At 45.3% G+C, this 24040-nt stretch overlaps 1 protein-coding gene across 1 annotated transcript in view; it reads right to left on the bottom strand.

The window, feature by feature from the left end:
- Positions 1 to 230: 230 nt before the first annotated feature.
- The window catches only part of LOC132402339 (vitellogenin-like), a 145016-nt gene continuing 121206 nt past the window's right edge, over positions 231 to 24040 (bottom strand). The window contains exons 29-31 of the mRNA XM_059985217.1: positions 16615 to 16762; positions 10646 to 10807; positions 231 to 500 (exon numbers count right to left, since the gene is read on the bottom strand). Coding sequence (XP_059841200.1) covers positions 379 to 500; positions 10646 to 10807; positions 16615 to 16762 — 432 coding nt within the window. The 3' untranslated portion in view covers positions 231 to 378. The remainder of the gene's footprint in view (positions 501 to 10645; positions 10808 to 16614; positions 16763 to 24040) is intronic.

Raw genomic sequence — 24040 nt, 5'->3', positions numbered from 1 at the left:
CCTCCCCCTTTTTTGTTTCTCATGGCCACCTGTCCTCTATTTTGAGGTAAGTTCTGATGCAGCATCGTGACCTGAAGCAAGAACAATTCCACTTCCGCTACAGGTGTTCTTCAGCCTGTTGAGTTTCTTGAGCAAAGTGTTCTCTGCCACTTCATGGTTGCAATCAATAATCAAATTCTATTCACAATGATTAGATCATTTTGCTTGGTAAATGCAGATTTATTGAATTCAACAAACGAATGTTTCAATGTATCTAAAACTAACTCATTAAAAAAATTTATTAGGTGCATTTTTACTTCATTGCATTATTTTCCCCCTCTAACTTGCACCTAAGGCTTGTGCTTTGAACCAATTAGAGAGAAGTTCCCAGCGCTCTACTTATTTACATTCTGAACTGCATGAACATTCAACAGGAACGTCAAAGGGAATTGTTACATCCTCACTCTTCTGGGCAAAGGTGGCAGATTTCAGCTGTTCATCTGTAGGGCTTGCGTGTGAATCTGCAAAGTATTAAGTCATGTTTAATTCACCGTGAAGGAAACTAGATAATCGTGCATTGTAATAATGATAATTATAATAATAGTAATAATACTTTATTGATTCCAAGTGGGAAAATATTTTGTTACAGCAGCAACATTTAAAAACACACTTAGCAGTGTGCAGACTTAACTAATAATAAATGCAGAATAATAGTATACACAATAGTTTACCAATGTGCAATAATAATGTCAGAAATAGTAAAACACAGACTATTGTACTGTGATGTGTGTTCTTCTGTCGCATAGGGATGAACTGTTTTATGTGCTTATTGTGGATCTGAATGGGTCTGTTTGAAAGGGTGCTCCGCTGCTTATTCAGTAGGTCACAGAGAGGATGTGCCTGATTGTCCATAATGGATAACAGTTTGTTTAGTGACCTTCTCTCCAACACCAACTCAGAAGAGTCTGCTTTGCAGCCAAGGACAAATGCAGCCTTTTTGATGAGTTTATTTAGTCTTTTTGCATCACTTGTACCGATGCTGCTTCCCCAACATAAAGCAGCAAAGAAGACTGAACTCACAACAACAGACAGGTATATGTGTCCGGGATAATGTAATACCGAGGCTTTATAAGGCATTGGTCAGACTGCATCTGGAGTATTGTGAGCTGTTTTGGCCTCTATCTAAGAAGTGCATTGGAGAGGGCTCAGAGAAAGTTCATGAGAATGAACCAAGAATGAAAGGGTTAGTGTATGAGGACCGTTTGATGTCTCTGGGTCTGTGCTCATTGAAGTTCAGAAGAATGAGTGGGGATCTCACTGTAACTTATTGAATATTGAAAGGTTTAGATAAAGTGGATGTGGAGAGGATGTTTCCTATAGCAAGGGAGACTAGGACTAAAGTGCACAGTCTTGGAATACAAAGATGTCTGATTACAACAGAGATGAGGAGGAATTTCTTAAGCCAGAGGGTGGTGAATATGTGGAATTTATTACCATAGGTGGCTGTGAAGGACAAGTTAATGGGAATATTTATGTGGATGTTGATATGTTCTTGTTTAAGACCATAAGACATAAGATATAGGAGCAGAATTAGGCCATTTGGTCCATCGAGTATGCTCTGCTATATCATCATGGCTGATACATTTTCCTCTTAGCCACAAGCTCCTGCCTTCTACCTGTATACCTTCATACCTGGACTAATCAAGAGTCTACCAACTTCTTCCTTCCTCCTCATCGCTGTTCTAAAAGGACACCTCTCTATTCTGAGGCTACGTCCTCTGGTCTTAGACTCCCCCGCCTTAGGAAATATCCTCTCAACTCTATTGAGGACTTTCAAAATTGAATAGGTGTCAATGAGGTCACTCCTCATTCTTCTGAATTTTGATGAATACAGGCCTAGAGCCAGAAAATGCTCATCATATGACAAGCCTTCAATTCCAGAATAATTTTCGTGAACCTCCTTTGAACCATCTCCAATGTGACGACATCCTTTCCTAGATAAGAGAACTAAAACTGCTCACTGTACTCCAAATGAGGCTTCACTAGTACTTTATAAAGCCTCAACAATACATCCTTACTTTTATATTTTAGTCCTCTCAAAATGAACGCTAACATTATATTGCCTTCCTCAACACTATCTTAACCTACAAATTAACCTTTAGGGAATCCTGCATGAGGACTCCCAAGTCCCTTTGCACCTCAGCTTTTTGAATTTTCTCTCCATTTAGAAAATAGTCTATGCTTCTACTTCTTCTACCAAAGTGCATGACAATACAATTCCCAACACTCCATCTGCCATTTCTTTGCCCATTCTCCTATTCTGTCTCCATCCTTCTATGACCTCTACTTCCTCAAAACTATCTGCCAGTTCACCTATCTTTATATCGTCTGCAAACTTGGCCACAAAACCATCAGTTCCTTCATACAGGGGTGTTAAAAGTTATGGAAGAAGGCAATTGTGAGGGATAATAAATCAGCCATGATGGAATGGTGAAGCAGACTCGGTGGACCCAATAGACTTACTCTGTTCCTATGTCTTATGGAATTGGGGTATTAGGGTCAAAGTATACCGCTGTTATTGACCTTGCAATAGCAAGTCTGTCCATGACTAGCAATAGAGCTCGGCCCATGTTGAAAACCTGCCACCTCACTCTGGACTCTGCTACAGTTCTTGGTGCCTTGGAAAAGCAGCTAATATAATCAAAACTCCACACACCCAAGACATTTTCCCTTATCCAACCCTCCATCAGAAGATAGAAAAGCTTGGAAACATTCACTACTAGGTTCAAGGGCACCTACTATCCTGTTTCAGACTTTCAAATCTACATCTTGCATGCTAAAGACGAAACTTAAGATAAAGATAAATGTTAAAGTTACAGTTTTAAGATAGCTACCGATGAGAATAAGTGTTGACTTTGCAGAAAAGTATTAAATTGGAGCAGGGCAAATTATCAGAGCATAAGGTAGGAACTAGGGAAAGTTAATTTGAGACAAATATATTTGGGCAAATCCACATCCGCTATGTGAAGGGTTTTTAAAGACCAGCTGCGCAGAGTACAGGGCAGGTATGTTCCAGTCAGAAGGAAGGATAAGGAAGAAAAGTTAAGAGAACCTTGGATATCGAGAGAGGTGATGAATTTAGTCAAGAAGAAAATGTAAAGCACGTAAAGCTTAGGAAGCTTGAATCATGGGTGGAAGGGCAGGTATTGTGCTGTAGCTTTTCTATGTTCTATGTTCAAACAGAGTCATTGAGGATTATAAAGAAGTCAGAGAAAATCTCAAGAAAGGAATTCGGAAAGCCAGAGGGGTCATGAGAAGTCCTTGGCAAGTAGGATTGAAGAGACTTCCAAGGCCATTCTATACATACATCATCAGTATTTTACAAGGAGATGGATGTGGAGGATAGGGAGATCAGTGCTAGGCATATTAATTGTTAGGGCATTTTGAGGTAAAGGAGGGAATAGTGTTGGGTCTTTAATAGAGCATTAGGATGAATAAGTCCACAAGCCTTGATAGGACATACTCCAGGTTATTGACGTAGACAAGAAATGAGATTGCTGGAAACCCAAAGCTATAAGCACAAAACGCTGGAGGAATTCAGCAGGTCAGGCAGCGTCTATGGAAAAGAATAAACAGTTGACGTTTTGGGCCGAGACCCTACATCAGGACTGGAAAGAAAGAGAAGTCAGAGTAAGAAGCTGGTAGGTGATAGGTGAAATCAGGAGAGGGAATGGGGATGAAGTAAAGAGCTGGGAATTTGGTTGTTGAAGAGATAAAAGGCTGGAAAGGGGGGAACCCTGATAGGAGAGAAAGAAAGGGAAGGGGGAGCAGCTCCAGAGGGAGGTGATGGGCAGGTAAGGAGATAGGTGAGAGTGGGAAACAGGGAAGGGGAATGGTGAAGGAGAGGAGGGTGGGCAATTACTGGAAGCTTGAGAAATTGATGTTCATGCCGTCAGGTTGGAATATAAGGTGTTGCTCCTCCTGCCCAAGTGTGGCCTCATCACGGCGGTAGAGAGGCCATGTACTGATGAGGTTGCTGGTGCCCTTATCTTTATATCCTCTCCACAACAGGTGAGTTCCCGGAGGACTGGTGAGTAGCTCATGTTCCATTATTCAGGAAGAGAACTAGGGATAATCTTGGAAATATTGACTGCTGAGTCTCACATCAGTGGCAGGAAAGTCACTGGAGAGAATCCTTAGGGATAGAATTTAGGAGCATTTGGAAAACCCTGGCCTACTTAGAGAGTGCCGGCATGGATTTGTGTGGGGCAAATCATTTCTTCGTAACAACTGAGATTTTTGATGAGATGACGAGGGTGACTGATAAAGGTAGAGCTGTGGATATTGGCTACATGGATTTTAGTAAGTCATTTGACAATCATGAGAGGCTCAGCTAGAAGATTAAGATTCATGGGATCTATGGTGAAATGGCCATTTGGATTCAGAACCAAATAGAAAGGTAGTGGTCGAAGGGACTTATTCTAGCTGGTGGTCTGAGATTTGTAGTGATTGAAGGACTTATTCTAGCTGGTGGTCTGTGATTAGTAGTGTTGTAGTGATTGAAGGACTTATTCTAGCTGGTGGTCTGTGATTAGTAGTGTTGTGCGGGGATTGGTGGTGTTTCGGACACCATAGAAAACTGGCAAAGAATACTATGGGATGTTGATCAGGTACAGGTTTAGGCAGAGGAATGTCAGGTGGAGTTTAACCCGGCCAAATGTGAAGTGTTGCACTGTGGCAGGTCAAATGTAAAGAGATAGTACACTGTTAAGATCAAAACCCTTAACAGTGTTGATGAGCCAAGGGAACTTGAGGGCCAACTTCATAGCTCCCTGAAAGGGGATACACAGGTTGATAGGATGGTTAAGAAGGCATATGGCTAGTTGCCTTTATTAGTTAAAGCAATGAGTTCAAATGGCAGGAGGTTATGTTGCAACTTTATAAAACTCTGGCTAGGTCTCATCTGAAGTATTGCATACAGTTCTGGTCGCCCCATTACAGTATAGGAAGAACATCGAGGCTTTATAGAAGATGCAGAAAAGATTTACCAGGATGCTGTTTCGATTAGAGCATATGCTATAATGAGATATTGGACAAACTTGGGCTGTTTTCTCTGGAGTGGTGGAAGCTGAGGGCAGATCTGATAAAAGTTTATAAGATTATGAGAGTTATAGATAGAGTAGACAGACAACATCTTTACCCAAGGGTTGATACATCTAGTACCAGAGGGCATGCATTTAAAAGGAGAAAGGGTAATTTCAAAGGAGATGTGAGAGGCAGGTTTTTTTTAAAACACAAAAATTAATTTATTTAGAGATACAATGTGGATTAGGCTCTTCCAGTCCAAGAAGCTGCACTGCCCAGCAACCCACCTATTTTTAATCCTAGCCTAATCCAGGCCAATTTATAATGACCAATTAGTCTACTAACCAGTGTGACTTTGGATTGTGGGAGGAAACTGGAGCACCTGAAGGAAACCCATGTGGTCACGGAGAGAACATACAAACTCTTTACAGAGGGCACCAGAACTGAACTCCGAACTTCAACGCCCTGAGCTGCAATAGTGTTGTGCCAACCGCTACACTACTGTGGCACCCTCGTGGAGGGTGATGCCTGGCGTGCTGGTAGAGACAGATCCAACTGGGGACTTTTGAGAGACATTTAAACAGGCATATGAATGTGAGGAAAATGGAAGGATGTGTAAACAGAAAGGATTAGGTTTGAAGGTCATTTGTTTACTAATTTAATTGGTTCAGCACAACGCTGGGGCTGCAGGGCCTGTTCCCGCATTGTACTCTTCTATGCTCCATATTCTGCACTCCGTCATTGCTTTTCCCTCATATAGTCTTAAAGTACTTAGGTTTTGAAATGATCTGTGTAAATGGTGTGCAAAGCAAAACTTTTTCTTCATTGTACAATAATAAACCATTTCCAATTCTACCTGCAACATTGGATATTGTCAGCATTATTCTGCCCTCATTCAAGAGTTTTCACCATTCTCTTAAGATAGGCAGATAGGTAAACTCCAGTCCCAGTGTAGTTGTAGTTTGAAGCCAATTTTGTTGTTCACGAATGCATTATAGAATATAAGTTGAGAAATAATACAGGCTTCTAGGCGTTCTCATGAGAGATAGATTCAAATATTGATTAAAATTTCTTCAAATCGAAGCAAAGCACTTTTAACTAATAGTGACTAAATGAAATGTACAAATAATATAAACAATGGCTGACCTGATGTCAAAGTTCAATAGCTTAGCAACACAGTAATCAGTAATGAACAACAGCTGTAAACTTACAAGTAGTCAGTGAGATCTAGCGGCTAGAAATAAAATAGCAAACTGAATCGGGTGGGGACATAATAAGCATATTGCTAGGTCTTGATGAAGCTTATTAAGAATTCTTAGGTCATTTCCTCACTATCTTAAACCAGCTCTCTTCAGGGGGCAGTGAGGTGTCAAATAGATTACAAAGAGTTCTTAAAATTCATTTGCATGATATGCTTGTCAGAGTAGACTCACATTTATGTCTCATTCTTGTTGCCCTTGAGAAGATGGTGGTCATAGAAAAAAACATATTCCACCAAAGCACGCAGCGTAGGTCCTTTGGCCCACATATTGTGCCAACCTCTTCACCTACCTCCTCACTTCTCCCCATAACCTTTGATACCCTTACTAATCAGGAACCTATCAACTTCTGGTTTAAATGTACCCCAGTACATAGCCATACTTGGCCTCTGTAGTCATTTTTGGCAATGAATTCCACAGAGTCACCACCCTCTGGCTGAAGAAATTTATCCTCATCTCAGTTTTAAAGGGACATCCTTTTATTCTGAGGTGTGCCCTCTGGTCCTAGACTCCCCTACAATAGGAAACACCTTTTCCACATCTGCTCTTTAAGCCTTTCAATAATTGATATTATATTACAGCACAGTGCAGGCCCATCGGTGCATAATTTTCAGTGGACTTTTTAACCTACTATAAGGTTAATGCAACCCTTCCTGCCCACATAGGCCTCCATTTTCATCCTCTGAGTTCCATTAATCTTGCTAAATAATGGAACTCGCGTTCATGATTGTCCATGCTGGGAATTTGTTTTTGTATCTCCAGGTATTAAATTTTAACAACAGCCTTTCATCCATGTATGATCCAAATATCTCTTAATTGTTGCAACTAAACCCAAATCTACACTCACACCATCCTCTGAGTGAAGAAGTACCTCCTCAGATTCTCCTTAATATTTCACCTTTCAACCTAATCTACTCTCACCCAACCTGAGGGGGGAAAAGCTTCAATAATTTGCTCTGTCTATACCCCTCATTATTTTGTGTACCACTATATGATCTCCCATCATTCTCCGGTGCTCCAGCAGATAAAGTCCTCACCTAACTCAGGTCCTTAGGTTATCACAATGTCTTAAACAAATAGTGCAAGAGGTGGTCTGTAGTGTTTCATTGCCGAGGTAGGGTTAGGGTGGTGCAGGTTAGTTCAGGAACCTGATGCTTGTCAGAAAGCAGCTATTTCTGAACCTGTGTGGTGTGGGGGCTTTGGGATTCAGGCACTCTCACACCACCTCTGGAAAAGCCTACTACAGAAAGTTGCAGACATGGCCCAGTCCGTTACAGGAAAAACTCTCCCCACCATTGGGCACATCTACAAGGTAGCACCAATCATCAGGGACCCCTTCCATCCAGGCCATACTCTCTTGCTGCTGCCATCAGGTTTGATCCCAACATCACCAGGCTCAGGAACAGTTCAATCATCAGGTGTGGATAACCACCTGAACACCTACCACGACCTAGGTACTCACTTTCAAGAACTCTACAACACATGTTCTCAATACTATTAGTTATTTATCTATTTATTCATTTTTTTGGTATTTGTACGGTTTGTCTTTTGCACTTTGTTGGTATGTGTTTTTTCATTGATACTATTCTTGCTGTGTACAAGAAGGGCCCGAGTCTCCTCTACTTCCTGAGGAGACTGAGGTGCTTTGGAGTGTGCAGGCCTCTCCTTCACATGTTCTATCAGTCTGTTGTTGCCAAAATAATCTTCTATGTGATGGTGTGTTAGAGAAATTACATCAACATGGGTGATGCCAACAGGTTCAATAAACTGATTAGAAAGTCTGGCTCTGTTATAGGAGTCAAACTGGACACACTGGAGGCTGTGGTAGAACAAAGTACCCCATGGAAAATCCTGGCAATTCTGTACAATGTTTCTTACCCTCTGTGTGCCACCTTGGCTGAACAGAGGAGCACTTTTAGTAATAAACTAAGACAACTACGCTGCTCCAAAGAGCACCATATGAGGTCATTTCTGCCCTCGGCCATTATGCTCTATAATGCGTCAACCTATAGCTGAGGAAGTGATGATCCCAACCTGTTAGACTGTTTGAGGCAACTTATTTTTTATTCTTTCTTACTTGTCTTTTGATATTTATATATCTGTGCACTTGTAATGCTACCGTGACACAGTAATTTCCTTTGAGATCTTTGTATCTACTGTGAATGTCCACAAGAAAACCTCATAGTAGTGTATGCTGATATATTAATAGTTTGGTAATAAATTTATTTTGAACTTTCAATTTAAACTATTTTGTTGTTATTTTGGGTGACATTGATTGGGGTGGTCTGAAGATAATGAATGAGACAGTACCGGATTGAACTAGAACTGAGTTGAATTGAATAGGCCTGAAATCTCTCAATTTTGTGTTTTATATTCTGTGTTTTTCACTTGCTTTTGCCGCTTGCATGATTTATTTGTTTTGTATGTTGATGTTTTTCTTTGAATGGGTTCCATTTTTTTCTTTGTTTCGTGGCTGCCTACGGGAAGACAAATCTCTTGTTGTATATTGCATATATACTTTGATAATAATTGTACTTTGAGTCTTTGAATCTTCAAAGTTCAAAGTAAAAACTTTATTATGAAAGTACGTATATGTCTTCATGTGACATGCAGTTTGGCATTTGGTCGAATGTTCTAGCACTCTGCTGTCCTCGAGAGCACAAGCTGCCTCGTGGTGAAGATCAGAGACCATGGTCGACTCCATTTTGAAGCGTCAAGGAAGATTGAAGCATCAAGCTGAATGCAGAGGAGGTTAGCGGTCACTCTCCACGGTGGCCATGGGGTTGACGGTAGGCGGTAGCTGAGTTGGCATGGTGTTTCGGATCTGGCATGGTGGTCGCTCTTCAGGGAAAGACCGCGTTTGTGCATCCACTCTCCTCAATGCTGACGAGAGGATGTTTTCTAAGTTCTGAAATTGATGTGGTTATTGGACTGTAGTTGATATTGGCCTCCTTTTGTCTTCTGTGTTTTCTTTCTTGTTGCTGATTGGCGGAAGGGCAATACTTTTTACATGAAGTAGGATTTGGGGTCTGATGTTCTTATTGGTGTTTTTCTGTGTGGGTGAACTGCTAGTTTTGTGTGTGAGAGAGAGGTTTGATGCTATTGTCGATGGTCTTTCTTTGAGAGGGAGGGGGTTGGGGTTTGATGTTACTCGCTGTTTTTTGCGAGGGAGGGTGGTTGGGTGTTTGGGGTTTGATGTTCTCGCTGCTGTTTTCTGGGTTTTTGATCTGTTAGTTTTTGTGTGAGGGAGGAGGTTGGGGGTTTGGAGTTGATGTTCCAGCTGGAGGGCGATATACTAGATTTTTATTTGAGGGAGAAGGTGGGGGGTTTGGGGTTTGCTAGTTTTGCTTCTTATTCTTTTCATGCATGTGGGGAGGGGGTTAATTTCTTTTCTTTCAACAACGTCCATGTTTTTCTGTATTTCGTGGCTATCTGGAGAAGACGAATATCAGAGTTGTATTGTACATGGATAGTTTAACAATAAAATGAATCTTTGAACCTTTAAATCATTTATAACCTTGAGATACATTTTCCTGTGGGCTTACTCAGCAGATCTATAGAATAGTAACTATAACAGGTTCAACTGGAGTGCAGAAAACAACAAACTGTGCAAATGCTAATATGAATAAATAACAATAAATAATGAGAACATGAAATAACAAAGTAAAGATTCCTTAAGGTGAGATCATTGGCTGTGGGAACATCTCAGTGGATGGGCAAGTGAGTGTAGTTATCACCCTTTGTTCAAGAGCCTGAGGGTTGTGGGGTAGTAACTGATCTTGAACCTGGTGGTACCTTCTTCCTGATGGCAGGAGTGAGAAAAGAGAAGGCCAAGGTGGTGAGGACCTCTGATGATGGATGCTGCTTTCCTATGACAGTATTTCATGTAGATGTGCTCAATGGTTGGGAAGGCTTTACCTGTGATGTACTGGTCTGAATCCACTACCTTTTGTAGGATTTTCCATTCAGAGGCATTGATGAATCTAGTTCACGTTGTGAACAAGGCCATGATAGAAACATAGAAACATAGAAAGTAGGTCCTTACTGCCATTCAGTATGATCATGGCTGATCATCCAACTCAGAACCCTGTACCTGCTTTCTCTCCATACCCCCGATCCCTTTAGCCACAAGGGCAAATATCTAACTTCCATGATAAATGGGACATTCTTGATTGTATATAAAACTAGGCACCAATGTATAGGTGTTGGGTGAATAAGTGACACCTACCTTCTCTTCAGTCATGATTCACACTGGACCGTTGGCAGTAGTAATGAGATGGAATAAATCAACACAATAACTCAAGTCTCGGAAACTTACTTACCTATTGGTATGCAATGGAAACTATAGTTGATTGGGACAGTCTTAACTCGTGAACATCCACGATCACAATCCACTATTGGCTCCGTTGAGTAGCATTGCACATCCTTCCCAAGTATTTTCACTGGTTCATCGAGTTTCACATGCTGTTTTATTAGTTTACAGGCTGCAAAAATGGTAAAGCACGAGTTAGATAATGACTCTACTGTGGACAGTCCCAAGCCTGGCTGTGTAAGAAGGAGGGCCAGACATGGGGCTAGCAACTGTAAAAAAAAAGTGCAACAGAAACAGCAACAGGTTCTCCGAAGATCTCATTCCTGGGAGAAGGGGGGTCTTTGCCGAGGAGATGTTGGTGTCAAGTGGTGGAAGCAGAAGCCCCAGGGCTGAGCAAACTTTGGCCAAGGACTGAGGACTCTGGCAAGCTGCTATCGTCAGCCTATGCCCAGTAGAGACGATGGCTTAAGAAGGAAAAGGGAAGAAGAATTAGATATGAACACATTGGAGGCTGGTTCTTTCTGATGGCTGTGATGTCAGGGTGTTTGAGCAGGAAGCCATTTTGTTACCTCCCCTTGGAGGTCCCAGACTCAGATGAAGCATAATGAAATGAGATATTAATGACGGGACCTGTGACAGAAGCCATCAGACAGGAATGTGATTCATAGTGCAGTATACCATGAAAATAGGCCATTCAGCCCATCATTTCCTTTAGCTGGGAAGAACATAGGGGAGATTCATGGGAATGTTGCCAGGTCTTGATGGGCTGTCTTGTGGAGAGAGCATTCTTTGGTGCATAGGAAAATGAGGGAATGGCCAATATAGATTGGGAATGGAGAGCATGCTTCCTGTAGTTGGAGAGTCTAGAACCAGAGGGCCAGCCTCCAAATGAAAGGGTGTCCCTTTAGAACAGAGAAGAATATAGAGCATAGAACAATACAGCTCAGGAAGAGGCCCTTCAACCCACAATGTCATGAATAACCAAATAAATTAATAATCAAATGGCCAACTAAACTAATCCTTTCTGCCTATACAATGTCCAGGTCCTTACATTTTCCTCACATTCATGTGCTTAGCTAAACATCTCTTAAAAGTCCTTTATATTTCTGCCTCTGCTAACCCCACCCCCAGGCAGTGCATTCCAGGCACCCAGCACTCTCTGTATGAAAACCTTGCCCCTCATATCCTCTTTGATATTGCCCTTCCTTACTTTAAATGCATGCCCTCTGGTGTTAGATGTTATAACCCTGGGAAAACTGCGGAGGAATTTTGTTAGCCAGAGGATGGCGAATCTGTGGAATTCATTGCCACAGATGGCTGCAGAGGCCAAGTCATTAGGTATATTTAATGCAGAGTCTCATAGGTTCCTGATTAGTAAGGGTGTCAATGGTTTGGGGAGAAGGCAGGAGAATCGGATGGAGCAGGAAAATAAATTAGCCATGAGTTAATGGCAGAGCAGACTCTACGGCTGAATGATCTAATTCTGCATCAATATATAGGTGCTGGAAGCATGGCAATACTTATGTGCTGTCCCCAGCTCATCCTCGAACTGTGTTGGCTATTGATGCAAATGATACAGTTTACTGTATGTTTTGATGTTTATGTGGCGACCCATTTCCTGGCACATCCGAACCGGCTCACAATTAGATAGCCTACGGGGGTTTGCGAGCACAGAGCTTTGGAGCCTCTGCGCCCCGGGGGGGGGGCAGGTTGAGGGAGGCTTAAAAGTGAGGCTGAGGATTTCGAATAAAGTTTTTTCCTTCGACTGCAGTTACCGACTCCGTGTCGTAATTTTAGCTCTGCGTGTAGCTCACCGCTACAATTGGTGACCCCGACGGTCCAAACAATTTTTGGACCAGAAATGACCGACGCTGCCTCTGTTCATGCGGTTTTGTTGAAACTGCCGGGTTTCTGGACACAGCGACCGAACCTATGGTTCCAGCATGCCGAAGCCCAATTCCATGTTCGCCAGATCACCTCCAGCCTGTGGTCAGCTATGGCCAGCCTTTTGGGTACTCAGCTGCACCACACAACTGCCTACCACCCACAGTCGAACGGGCTAGTGGAGCGTTTCCACTGTCACCTGGAGTCGGCCCTCATGGCCCGCCTGCGAGGAGCCAACTGGGCGGACGAGCTTCCCTGGGTCCTACTCGGCATCCGCACAGCGCCCAAGGACGACCTGCACGCCTCGTCGGCCGAGTTGGTATACGGCGCGCCCCTGGTCGTCCCTGGGGAGTTCCTACCAGCCCCACAGGGGCAAGAGGAAGATCCCGCAGTGGTCCTGGGCAGACTACGCGAGAAGCTCGGTAACCTGGCCCCCATACCCACTTCACAGCACAGGCGGAACCCGACTTGCGTACCCAAAGACCTGCAGAACTGTAAGTTTGTGTTTGTACGAAGGGGCTGGCATCGGCCACCGCTGCAGCGGCCATACAAGGGGCCTTTTATGGTGCTCCGGAACAACGGGTCCACGTTCGTGCTGGACGTTGGGGGGAAAGAGGAGGTTTTCACGGTGGACCGCCTCAAACCGGCCCATGTGGACCTGGCGCAATCGGCTGAGTTTCTGGCACCTCGGCGCAGAGGCCGACCTCCCAAGCAGGTTCTGGCCCAGACTGTGGACATTGGGGGGTGTATCGCCGGTTCTGGGGTGGGGGTTATGTGGCGACCCATTTCCTGGCACATCCGAACCGGCTCACAATTAGATAGCCTACGGGGGTTTGCGAGCACAGAGCTTTGGAGCCTCTGCGCCACGAGGGAGGCTTAAAAGTGAGGCTGAGGATTTCGAATAAAGTTTTTTCCTTCGACTGCAGTTACTGACTCCGTGTCGTAATTTTAGCGCTGCGTGTAGCACACCGCTACAGTTTGATGTACATGTGACAAATAAAACTAATCTTATGACCTGTAGTTTTAGACTTCCCCTCCCTGAGATAAAAAAAGGCTGTGATCCAAGATGGCACCAGCGACCAACACGACTAATGATGTCGTCTTGCAGAGAGCTCACAGGATGACTTCTTCTTCTTTTAGATATTTTTCTACTGCTAACCTGTGTGCAACTGGAGCCTGTAATTTACATGATAATGATGTGTTTTTAGGCTGATGGAGTGATCTGGCGCTTTTGCTGTGTCTGAGAGAACTCACCGAGGCTGGGAATGGAGCGTGCGGCCGAATGGCAGAGCACAACCCATGATCAGCGACAATTTTTGATCAACTCGCCGATTAAAGCATTGGACATGTTCGGAGTCAGCTAGGATGAAAGTGGAAGGTGAGCAGGTGCTTAGTGCCATCTGCCTGCGTTTAATCGATCTTTCTCTCCCTCTCATTTGGTGTTGCCAAGGGACATTGCAGAAGTCTTGAGTACTGGGGAAGGTTTGATTGGTGCAGTTTGTGGATTTGACTAACTTTTAGGGGAATCTGCAGTTCATGTTGTAAGTGTTTCTGGTTACTTCTTATTTTAATTGCTATGTTCTGAGATTTTGATTGGGGCAGACTGGCTCTGCAGACTACAGTCAATGACCGACACAACACTTAAAATTAACTGTATTGAATGAAACTGAGCATTTCTAGACTGTTTCAAGGTCTGCTTTGATTTGATGTTTAATATTCTGTGTGTTATTCAGTCATTTTTTGCCATTTGCACGTTTGTCCTTTTTTAGTGCTTTGGGTGTGTGATGGTATCAGAAAGGATCTGGCACGTGTGGATGGGGACAGGCTGTTTTCTGGCAAAGGTGTACTCGGTAAATGGGAGGCCCTCCTAAATGAAATTTCGAGAGTACAAAGCTTGTACGTGCCTGTCTAAACGAGATAAAGATAACACGTGTGGGGAACCTGGATTTTTAAGAGATATCGAGGCCCTGGTTAAGAGAAAAAGGTGAATAGCAAGAATAGGCAGGTAGGAACAAATGAGGTACTTATGAAGTATTATAAATGCAAGAGAACACTTAAGAAACCAGGAAGGCTAAAAGATGGCACGGAGTTGCTCCTGCAAACAAGATGAAGGAGAATCCTATGGGATTCTACAAATACATTAAGAGCAAAAGGATTCCTAGGGACAAATTTGGTTCTCTGGATGACCAGAATGGTAATCAATTTGCAGAGTCAAAACTGATGGGAGAGATGTTTGCATCTGTATTTACTCAGTAGATGGATACAGAGTCTATAGAAGCGAGGGCAAGTGACATCAACTTCATGGACCCTGTAGAGATTACTGAGGAGGAGGTGTTTGCTACCCTGAGGCAAATCAAGGTGGATAAATCCCCAGGGCCTGACAAGGTGATCCTTCGGACCCTACAGGATGCAAGTGCAGAAATTGCCAGAGCCCTAGCAGAGATAGTTAAATCATCCTTAGTGACAGCAAATGTACCAGAGGATTGGGATATAGCTGATCACAAACAAGCGAAAATCTGCAGATGCTGGAAATCCAAACAACATACACAGAATGCTGAAGGAAATCAGCAGGCTGGTCAGCATCTATGGAAAAAAGTACAGTCAACATTTCAGGCTGAAACCCTTCAAGGAAGTTATCAAGAAAGCGGATCAAGGCAAGGCAGTGGATGTTGTCTACGTGGACTTTAGTAAGGCTTTGACAAGGTCCTACATGGAAGGTTGGCCAAGAAGATTCAGTCACTCAGCATTCAGGATTAGGTAGTAAAATGGATTAGACATTGGTTTTATGGGAAAAGCCAGCGAGTGATGGTAGAGGGTTGCCTCTGACTGGAGGCTTGTGACTAATGGCGTGCAGCAGGAATCGGTGCAGGGTTCTTTGTTTGTCAACTATATCAATAATCTGGATGATAATGTGGTTAACTGGATCAGCAAGTTTGTGGATGACACCGAGATTGAGAGTGTAGTGGGCAATGAGGAAGACTATCACGGCTTGCAGAGGGATCTGCATCAGCTGGAAAAGTGGGTTGAAAATGGCCGATGGATTTTAATGCAGACAAGTGTGAGGTTTTGCACTTCAGTAGGACCAACCAGGATAGGTCTTACAGACTGAACAGTAGGACACTGAGAAGTGTGGTAGAACAAAGTGATCTGAAATACAGGTACATAATTTGTTGAAAGTGGTGTCATAAGTTGATACGATTGTAAAGAAAGCTTTTGGCACATAGGCTTTCATAGATCAATGTATTGAGTACTGAAATGAGATGCTATGTTGAAGTCAATTAAGATCTCAGTGAGGCCTAATTTAAAGCATTGTGTGCAGTTTTGGTCATCTACCTACACAAAATATGTAAACAAGGTTGAAAGAGTGCGAGAACATTTACAAGGATGTTGCCAGGTCTGGAGGAACTGAGTTATAAGGAAATATTGAATAGGACTGTATAAGGACTGTATTCTTTAGAATGTAGAAGGTTGAGCGGACATTTGATAGAGGTATACAAAATTATGAAGGGTATGATTAGGGTAAATGCAAGCAGGCTTTTTCCACTGAGGTTGTGTGGGACTACACCTAGAAATCATGGCTTAAGGGTGAAGGGTGAGAAGTTTAAGGGAAACATGAGGGGGGAATTCTCAGAGAGTTGTGAAAGTGTGAAATGAGTTATCAGCACAAGTGGTGCATGTGAGCTCAATTTCAACATTTAAGGGAAGTTTGGTTAGGCACTTGGATGGCTATGGTCCTGGTGTAGGCCTATGGAAGTAGGCAGTTTAAATGGTTTTGGCATGGGCTAGATGGGCCAAAGGGCCTGGTTCTGTGCTGTACACGATATTTTCCCTGGCATTTCTTTGTTTTATGTCTGTCTGGAGGAACTGAATCTCAGGGTTGTATATTGCATACATACTTTGATAATAAATATACTTTGAATCTTTGACCTCATAATCCCCAAAAATGAATGCCAGATTTCTCCTTAGCTGTTCCTGCTCATTTTAAATGCAGGAGATATTTAGTGTATCAGATTGTATCACTGGAGCGAAGTCATGTTAATGATTCAAATCCACAACGCTTCATCAGAACCAGATAACATTAAGTGAACTTCTTACTGTCATTGCAGTGTTCGCTGGGTATGAGCCAAGAGAGTGCAAACTTGAGAACCTCCTTGGTTTTCCGCCTGTTTGGTTGCTGATACTCGTTACTCCCTTGCCCGCATAATCCGCATGTGGTCCCAAATATCGATGGCATAGCGGCCACCTGGTTGAGGCAGATAAAGAGAAATCAGAATCAGGGAAGCTTAGACAAATCATTCCATCTCCTTCATTATGGTTCAAGAACTTAATTATTGTCATTTAACAATAGACATGCATACGGCTAAACAAAACATTGTTCACTTGAGGCCAAAGAGCAAAGTACTTAACACACAGTCACACACGTCACAGGTAGTTATGATCCAGCAAATATAGTCACTAATAATATTAGTACAATTCTCTTAGTGGCATGGCCTGTCGATCGACAGGTTGACATAAAGTGCAAGGTGCACGTTTGTGTAAGGTAGGATAATGTTACTGGCACGACTATAATAAAACAAAAGCAGATATATAAATATGTGAAACAGCAGCAATAAAAGATAAAAAGTGACCTGTGCAGGAAGGGAGTGGGGGTGGGGGTGGTGTCAGCACATTCAGACAGGGTGCACCTGTGTGCTGTGTAGCAGCAGAGTGTAAAGAAGTCTGACATCCTGGGGAAAGAAGTTGTTACCCAGCCTGACAGTTCTGGTTCTCATACAGTGGTACGGTCAGCTTGACGGCAGGAGGTCAATGAAATCTCCTCGTCCAGTCATGGTGTTCTCAGTTGTTGAGTTGTAAGACAGAAACAGGCCCTTTGGCCCGACTTGTTCCTGCTGACCATTGTACTTCAAGTCAAGTCAAGTTAATTGTCATGTGCGCAAGTATATGTACAGGTCCAACCACAGCAGCATCATGGGCCCGGACGTACTGGCTACATACAGAGTCAAGGGCAAAATTATGGGCAAGCAGGTACAGACCACACACCGAATCACAGGCAGATGGGTACAGACTACACACCAAATCACAGGCAGACAGGTACAGACCACACACCAAATCACAGGCAGACGGGTATAGACCACACACCGAATCATAGACAGATGGGTACAGACAACAAACTGAAACACAGGGAGATGGGTGCAGACAACACACTGAATCACAGGGAGACAGGTGCAGAACACACACCAAATCACAGGGAGACAGGTACAAGCCACACACCGAATCACTGACAGATGGGTACAGACCACACACCGAATCACAGGGAGACAGGAACTGACCTCACACCAAATCACAGGAAAACGGGTGCAGACCACACACTGAATCATGGACAGACAGGTACAGACCACACAACAAATCATGGGGAGATGGGTACAGACCACACGCCGAATCACAACCAGAAAGGTACGGTTCACACACCAAATCACAGGCAGATGGGTGCAGACCACACACTGAATCACGGGGAGACGGGTACAGACCACACACCAAATCACGGGGAGATGGGTACAGACCACACACCAAATCAAGGGCAGACGGGTGCAGACCACACACAGAATCATGGGGAGACGGATACAGACCACACACCGAATCACAGCCAGACTGGTACAGATCACACACCGAATCACGGCCAGACGGGTATAGATCACACACCGAATCACAGGGAGATGGGTACAGACCACACAACAAATCACAGGGAGTCAGGTGCAGAGCACACACCAAATCACATGCAGACGGGGACAGTCTACACAATGAATCATGGGGAGACGGGTACAAACCACAGACCGAATAACAGGAAGACGGGTACAGACCAGACACCGAATCACAGGCAGATGGGTGCAGACCGCACACCAAATCAAGGGCATACGGGTGCAGACCACACACTGAATCACGGGGAGACGAATACAGTCCACACACTGAATCACAGGGAGACAGGTACAGACAACACACTGAATCACAGGCAGTCGGGTATAGATCACACACCGAATCACAGGCAGACGGGTACAAACCACACATTGAACAACAGGGAGACAGGTACAGACCACACACCAAATGACAGGGAAACAGGTACAGACCACACACCAAATCACAGGCAGATGGGTAGAGTCTATACAATGAATCACGGGCAGACGTGTACAAACCAAACACCGAATAACAGGGAGATGGCTAAAGACCACACACTGAATCACAGGCAGATGGGTACAGACCACACACCAAATCACAGGCAGACAGGTACAGACCACACACCAAATCACAGGCAGACGGGTACAGACCACACACCGAATCACAGCCAGATGGGTACAGACAACAAACCAAAACACAGGGAGATGGGTGCAGACAACACACTGAATAACAGGGAGACAGATACAGACCACACACCAAATCACAGGGAGACGGGTACAGGCTACACACCGAATCACTGCCAGATGGGCACAGACCACACACTGAATCACAGGGAGACAGGAACTAACTTCACACCAAATCACAGGCAGATGGGTGCAGACCACACACTGAATCACGGGGAGATGGGTACAGACCACACGCCGAATCACAACAACAAAGGTACGGACCACACACCAAATCACAGGCAGATGGGTGCAGACCAAACACTGAATCACGGCCAGACGGTACAGACCATACACCGAATCATGGGCAGACGGGTACAGACCACACACTGAATCACAGGCTGAAGTGTGCAGATCACAGACCGAATCACAGGGAGACAGGTACAGACCACACACCAAATCACAGGGAGACAGGTAGAGACCACACACTGAATCACAGGGAGACAGGTACAGACCACATACCGAATCAAAGGGAGACGAGTACAGACCACACACTGTATCACAGGGAGACAGGTGCAGAGCACACACCAAATCACATGCAGACGGGGACAGTCTACACAATGAATCATGGGGAGACGGGTACAAACCACAGACCGAATAACAGGGAAACAGGTACAGACCACACACGAAATCACAGGCAGTCGGGTATAGATCACACACCGAATCACAGGCAGACGGGTACAGTCTACACAAAGAATCACAGGGAGACGGGTACAGAACACACACCAAATCACAGGCAGACGGGTACAGACCACACACAGAATCACAGCGAGACAGCTGCAGAGCACACACCAAATCACAGGCAGACGGGTACAGACTACACAAAGAATCACTGGGAGACAGGTACAAATCCTACACTGAATAACAGGGAGACGGGTACAGAACACATGCAGAATCACGGCCAGACGGTTAAAGACCACTCATAGAATCACAGGCTGATGGGGACAGACCACACACTGAATCACAGGGAGACAGGTGCAGACCACACACTGAATCACAAGGAGACGGGTACAGACCACACACCAAATCACTGGCAGACCGGTACAGACCACACACCAAATAACAGGCAGACGGATAGAGATCACACTCTGAATGACGGCCAGATGGGTATAGATCACACACCGAATCACAACCAGATGGGTACAGACTACACAATGAATCACGGGGAGACGGGTACAAACCACACACGGACTAACAGGGAGACGGGTACGGACCACACACCGAATCACAGGCAGACGGCTACAGACTACACAATGAATCACGGGGAGACGGGTACAAACCACACACGGACTAACAGGGAGACGGGTACAGAGTACACACCGAATCACAGGGTGACAGGTACAGACCACACACCAAATCACTGGCAGACCGGTACAGACCACACACCAAATAACAGGCAGACGGATAGAGATCACACTCTGAATGACCGCCAGACGGGTATAGATCACACACCGAATCTCAACCAGATGGGTACAGAGCACACACTGAATCACAGGGAAACAGGTACAAACCACACACTGAATCACAGGGAGATGGATTCAGAGCACACATGAAATCACAGGCAGTCGGGTATAGATCACACACCGAATCACACGCAGACGGGTACAGTCTACACAAAGAATCACAGGGTGACGGGTACAGAACACACACCAAATCACAGGCAGACGGGTACAGACCACACACAGAATCACAGCGAGACAGCTGCAGAGCACACACCAAATCACAGGCAGACGGGTACAGACTACACAAAGAATCACGGGGAGACAGGTACAAATCCCACACTGAATAACAGGGAGACAGGTACAGACCACACGCCAAATGACAGGGAAACAGGTACATACCACACACCAAATCACAGGCAGACGGGTACAGTCTACACAAAGAATCACGGGGAGACAGGTACAAATCCCACACCAAATAACAGGGAGACGGGTACAGAACACATGCAGAATCACGGCCAGACGGTTAAAGACCACTCATAGAATCACAGGCTGATGGGGACAGACCACACACTGAATCACAGGGAGACAGGTGCAGACGACACACTGAATCACAAGGAGACGGGTACAGACCACACACCAAATAACAGGCAGACGGATAGAGATCACACTCTGAATGACGGCCAGACGGGAATAGATCACACACCGAATCACAACCAGATGGGTATGGACCACACACTGAATCACAGGGAGACGGGTACAGACCACACACCAAATCACAGGCAGACGGCTACAGACAACACAACGAATCACGGGGAGACGGGTACAAACCACACACCGAATAACAGGGAGACGGGTACAGAGTACACACCGAATCACAGGGAGACGGGTACAGACCACACACAGAATCATGGCCAGATGGGTGCAGACCACACACTGAATCACGGGGAGACGACTACAGACCACACATTGAATCTCAGCCAGACTGGTACAGACCACACACACAGTATCATGGCCAGACAGGTACAGACCACACACAGAACCATGGCCAGACGGGTATAGATCACACACCGAATCATGGGCAGACGGGTACAGACCACACACTGAATCACAGGGAGACAGGTACAGACCACACACCAAATCACAGGGAGACGGGTACAGACCACACGCCAAATCACAGGGAGACGGGTACAGAGCACACACCAAATCACAACCAGATGGGTACAGACTACACAATGAATCACGGGGAGACGGGTACAAACCACACACGGACTAACAGGGAGACGGGTACAGACCACACACCAAATCACAGGCAGACGGCTACAGACTACACAATGAATCACGGGGAGACGGGTACAAACCACACATGGACTAACAGGGAGACGGGTACAGAGTACACACCGAATCACAGGGAGACAGGTACAGACCACACACCAAATCACAGGCAGACTGGTGCAGACCACACACCAAATGACATGCAGACGGGTACAGTCTACACAATGAATCACAGGGAGACGGGTACAAACCACAACCCGAATAACAGGGATACGGGTACAGACCACACACCGAATAACAGGGAGACAGGTACAGAGCACACACCAAATCACAGGGAGACTGGTACACAATGAATCATGGGGAGACGGGTACAAACCACACACCGAATAACAGGGAGATGGGTACCGACCACACACCGAATCACAGGGAGACAGGTACAGAGCACACAGCAAATCACAGGCAGACGGGTGCAAACCACACACTGAATCACAGCCAGACTGGTACAGACTACACACAGTATCACGGCCAGACAGGTACAGACCACACACAGAATCATAGCCAGACGGGTATAGATCACACACCGAATCATGGGCAGACGGGTACAGACCACACACTGAATCACAGGGAGACAGGTACAGACCACACACCAAATCACAGGGAGACGGGTACAGACCACACATCAAATCACAGGGAGACGGGTACAGTCTACACAATGAATCATGGGGAGACGGGTACAAACCACACACCGAATAACAGGGAGACGGGTACAGACCACACACCAAATCACAGGGAGACGGGTACAGAGCACACATCAAATCACATGCAGACGGGTACAGTCTACACAATGAATCATGGGGAGACGGGTACAAACCACACACCGAATAACAGGGAGACGGGTACAGACCACACACCGAATCACAGGGAGACAGGTACAGAGCACACAGCAAATCACAGGCAGACGGGTGCAAACCACACACTGAATCACGGCCAGACGGGTACAGACCACACAGCAAATCACAGGCAGATGGGTGTAGACTGCACACCAAATCACGGCCAGACGGGTATAGATCACACACTGAATGACAGCCAGATGGGTATGGACCACACACTGAATCACAGGGAAACAGGTACAAACCACACACTGAATCACAGGGAGATGGATACAGACCACACACGAAATCACAGGCAGTCGGGTATAGATCACACACCGAATCACAGGCAGACGGGTACAGTCTACACAAAGAAACACAGGGAGACAGGTATAGAACACACACCAAATCACAGGCAGACGGGTACAGACCACACACAGAATCACAGCGAGACAGCTGCAGAGCACACACCAAATCACAGGCAGACGGGTACAGACTACACAAAGAATCACGCGGAGACAGGTACAAATCCCACACTGAATAACAGGGAGACGGGTACAGACCACATGCCAAATGACAGGGAAACAGGTACAGACCACACACCAAATGACAGGGAGACAGGTACAGACCACACACCAAATCACAGGCAGACTGGTGCAGACCACACACCAAATGACATGCAGACGGGTACAGTCTACACAATGAATAACAGGGAGACAGGTACAGACCACACGCCAAATGACAGGGAAACAGGTACAGACCACACACCAAATGACAGGGAAACCGGTACAGACCACACACCAAATCACAGGCAGACGGGTACAGTCTACACAAAGAATCACGGGGAGACAGGTACAAACCCCACACCAAATAACAGGGAGACGGGTACAGAACACATGCAGAATCACGGCCAGACGGTTAAAGACCACTCATAGAATCACAGGCTGATGGGGACAGACCACACACTGAATCACAGGGAGACAGGTGCAGACCACACACTGAATCACAAGGAGACGGGTACAGACCACACAGGAAATCACCGGCAGATGGGTGCAGACCGCACACCAAATCATGGCCAGACGGGTATAGATCACACACTGAATCACTGGCAGATGGGTATGGACCACACACTGAATCACAGGGAAACAGGTACAAACCACACACTGAATCATAGGGAGATGGATACATACCACACACCAAATGACAGGGAAACAGATACAGACCACACACCAAATCACAGGCAGACGGGTACAGTCTACACAAAGAATCACGGGGAGACAGGTACAAACCCCACACCAAATAACAGGGAGACGGGTACAGAACACATGCAGAATCACGGCCAGACGGTTAAAGACCACTCATAGAATCACAGGCTGATGGGGACAGACCACACACTGAATCACAGGGAGACAGGTGCAGACCACACACTGAATCACAAGGAGACGGGTACAGACCACACACCAAATCACCGGCAGACCGGTACAGACCACACACCAAATAACAGGCAGACGGATGGAGATCACACTCTGAATGACGGCCAGATGGG

The sequence above is a fragment of the Hypanus sabinus genome, chromosome 11 (genome assembly GCF_030144855.1).
Source record: "Hypanus sabinus isolate sHypSab1 chromosome 11, sHypSab1.hap1, whole genome shotgun sequence".
NCBI classification, from domain to species: Eukaryota; Metazoa; Chordata; class Chondrichthyes; order Myliobatiformes; family Dasyatidae; genus Hypanus; species Hypanus sabinus.
This window is presented reverse-complemented; position numbering and strand designations above follow the sequence as displayed.